Source organism: Austrofundulus limnaeus, unplaced genomic scaffold, assembly GCF_001266775.1.
Source record: "Austrofundulus limnaeus strain Quisiro unplaced genomic scaffold, Austrofundulus_limnaeus-1.0 Scaffold78, whole genome shotgun sequence".
Classification (NCBI taxonomy): Eukaryota; Metazoa; Chordata; class Actinopteri; order Cyprinodontiformes; family Rivulidae; genus Austrofundulus; species Austrofundulus limnaeus.
This window is the reverse complement of record NW_013952480.1, coordinates 1601112-1604464: the sequence shown is the minus strand read 5'-3', so window position 1 is coordinate 1604464 and position 3353 is coordinate 1601112. Positions and strand designations below refer to the sequence as shown.

Sequence of the window (3353 nt, the reverse complement as noted above, 5' to 3'; positions counted from 1 at the left end):
GGGGGGGGGTGCGCTTTGAAATAAATAGTTAGAAAAAACGTTCAGTGTCAGGTGGGATTGCGAATACGCACGGGTCACTGCGGGTCACGTAAGGTTTGATCGCAGCATTTTGCGCATGTTCGCAAAAATCTCTTTCTTTATTTTTGTATSTTTTTTTAATCTTGAAGCTCATCAGTGGCACCGTTCTAAAAACACAGAAAAACCTAGTAAATATTTTTCTTCCTTTCTTTTCTTTTATTCTTACTTTTTCTTTTCTTTTCCTTTTTTTTTACCCGGAAGGTGGGCTGCGGCCGCAGGTATGTGGCGAAGCGCTGGAGCCGGTCTACCCCCACAGGAATGCGGACTGTCTCAGATCTCCGAGCCGCCGGCCCCCCTCCTCTCCCCTCCCCCCTCCTCATCCTCGCCTCCTCTCTCTGCCATTCAAAGCGAGTAATTGCAGGGGACACAAAGCGGGCGCGACTGCAGCCTGTCTGCAGCTACTGCAGGGCTTTTTTTTAATTCACATGTGGAGCTGGAACCAATAGTGAAATAAAACACTAAGCTAATTATGTGCAATAATACCAAGAAGAGGAATAATAATAATAATAATAATAATAATAATAATAATAATAATGATAATAATAATAATAATATGTAAAGAAATGTATCTTTTAGATTAAACTTATATTTCCTTTTTATTGCTTTCATATTGCTTTTATATCTTGGTTAATTGAGATATTGTGAGTTTAATTTGCGGATAATCCAGCTGAAACCATTTTTGCGGTTTTTCTTTGCGTCAAATTGTCGCCTGGGGCGCAGCAGTCTCTGTCAGATTTCTTTGATTTTCTAGAAAATAAACGATGACTGAAGGAAGAGAGACACCGAGGAGAAGCTGAAGATTTTTAAAAAAATCCACTGTCCTTTTTAAACGTTTAATAGTCTTCCAAAATGCAATAAATTACATGCACACATTTACACATTTTACACGTTTTTTCCTCTATGACTGTCATCAGATACATTGCATATTCCTCTGAAATGTGAACACAAGTCCCATAGAAGGAAAAAAATAGTAACAAACGAAATGAACAACATTTTTTTTTGTTTGTTTGTTTGTTTTTCAGTATAACGTCCCGGCTCCAAGAGCCAACGAGTGCTGTATCGAGTTGGGGGTCTGAAGGTGGGAAGCCATGGAGCTGCCGGCGGAGGCGTACCAAGACGACGTGTTGTCCAAAAAGTTAGAAGCCGCCGTGTTGAGGTTTTGTGGCTGTAGGCCGTGCGCCCTGGAGGGGCCCTGCGTGTCCCACACGGCCGGGGACTGCGGCGAGTTGCAGGCCATGGGGTCGCTGGAGCTGGGGCTGTGCTCTGGTGGAAGCTCGCCGTTTTTCATGATCTTCTTCATTTTGGATCTCCTGTTCTGGAACCAAATCTTGACCTGAAAAAAAGGGGGGAAAATGGAAGAAAATGATTAATTTCAGCTTTAAATTTGATGCGTAAAAGGCGCGTAAAAACTCCACACATCAAACCCATGCAGACATTATCTTTGTGTATTTTTAAAATGATGTTTTTTTAATCGTGTAAAGAAAATCTCACCTGTGTTTGCGTGAGTCCCAGCGAGGCTGCGAGCTCGGCTCTCTCCGGCAGCGCCAGGTACTGCGTGTTCTGAAACCTCCTCTGCAAGGCGGCGAGCTGGAAGCTGGAATAAATGGTCCGGGGCTTTCTCACCTTCTTCGGCTTCCCGTTCACCATCCTCACCTCAGGCTCACTTAACTCTTTCTCTTATTTAAAAAAAAGACAACAAAAATAAATAAATAAATTAATTAATTAAAATGAACGTGCGTCAGATTTAAAAATGTTTTTCGTCTGAAAACAATTAATGATCTAGATTATAAAATAAATTAGTTAAATTTTTTTATTTATAGCATCTTAGAATTGAGTCAATTCCATTAAAAAATCATGAAATTATTGGATTGTCTTTGTTTAACACTGTAAACATTGAGGTGAAAATGCGTAAAAAATCATTTTCTCGTGTTTTTTTAAAATAATTTTTAAATCAAAACAAACGAACTAATTAATCCAAGACAAAGATGTTCTGGGCCCGTACCTTGTGGACTCTGCTGGGCTTGCACTCTGCTGTAAGTCCCTGCGTACTGGTGGTAGGCGGGAGTCGTGTACGAGCTGTAATCACTGTAGGATTTTGTCGCGTAATTTCCAGCGGATCCGTTTACGCCCGAGTACTGGTACTGGTAGGCGCCGAGGGGCTTCGCGTACGACGAAGAGCTGGGTGAGCAGTAGCCGTGAGGGACTCCCCCGGCGGGACTGTAGTAGCCAGAGTCCGTGGCCGAGGATTCGGGGAGAGTGGGGGATTCCTGAGACGGATGGTGCATGGCGGAGAGTTGAAAGGAGCTCTGGAAATCTGTAGGTTTCACACTCGGGATCCTCCGATCGAAAACTCCAGTCATGATTCGGAAACAAAAAAAAAACTAAAACAAAAACGATGTGGGTTTGTTTAATTCAATTAACAACAACAACAAAAAARGGATAAAATTGACTCCAGAACGAGTGAGATTACACTCTCATTGTGTCGAGAGGCTCTCAGGCCGTCGGGCTCTGCTGAAGACTGCAGCCAGCCCCGCAGCAAAGACTTGGTTAAATCCTAAAACGCGCTCTTACGCACTGCAGGGAGGATCTGGTTCCATTGGCCAAGGCGCACACACTCTTACACACACACAGGCGCAGCTACACCCAGTTCACTTCGCCAGCTTTCTTCTGAGTGTGTGTGTTTGTGTGGGGAGGGGGACACTCGGGTTATATGCATTGTCCTGTTTTTATTCCATCAATCAATGGGAGCAATTAAAAATGCTGCCAATTCAGCTAAAGGATGAATCACAAAGACAAAAAAGCTCTTCATTAAAAAAAGGTCCACCTCTGAAGAGAGTTTGTCTTTGTCCTGTTTGTTTGAATATTTTTTTTATCAAAACAAAAATATTTTCCCACTTTTAACACGTGTAATAATTGAAAAAAATCTCTCGTTTGAATTGTGTAAAAAAAATCATAGTTTTYCAGCATTTCATTTGAAATCTGATGGAAAATTCGATTGAGGTTGGCTAAAACTTAATTGGTGGCAAAACAACTGGTCACATTTATTATGTTACCAACAAATCTGTAATATAATTATTCTCTTTAGCCATACTTGAATGATTAGAGATTAAATTAATAGAGTGTAAAGTTTAAATCTGCTCCAGAGCACACAGGAAGCCATGCTTGATCCTGACATTTAGTGGTGAACAGYGCCCACTAGTGGTATAAATGCGGAACTACAGGCAAGGCTTTGTGAATAAACGAGGGCTAAATATTTTTAAACTTAATTAACTTTA

General features: G+C 41.4%; 1 protein-coding gene across 1 annotated transcript; it reads right to left on the bottom strand.

Moving 5' to 3' along the window:
- Nucleotides 1-897: 897 nt before the first annotated feature.
- Nucleotides 898-2650, bottom strand: dlx5a (distal-less homeobox 5a). Its single transcript, XM_014011248.1, has 3 exons — nucleotides 2081-2650; nucleotides 1570-1754; nucleotides 898-1411 (listed from the first exon to the last, which is right to left on the bottom strand). Exons 1-3 carry the CDS (start codon nucleotides 2436-2438, stop codon nucleotides 1097-1099), a joined length of 858 nt encoding a protein of 285 aa, XP_013866702.1. The 5' UTR covers nucleotides 2439-2650; the 3' UTR covers nucleotides 898-1096.
- Between the last annotated feature and the right edge of the window lie 703 nt (nucleotides 2651-3353).

Bases quoted from the DNA above. Each gene is read 5' to 3' on its own strand.
- dlx5a (XM_014011248.1), bottom strand. From the start codon at position 2,438: ATGACTGGAGTTTTCGATCGGAGGATCCCGAGTGTGAAACCTACAGAT. The intron at 1,755-2,080 runs GTACGGGCCCAG...TTTTTAAATAAG, and splicing joins AGCCCAGCAGAGTCCACAAG to AGAAAGAGTTAAGTGAGCCT. The intron at 1,412-1,569 runs GTGAGATTTTCT...CCTTTTTTTCAG, and splicing joins TGGGACTCACGCAAACACAG to GTCAAGATTTGGTTCCAGAA.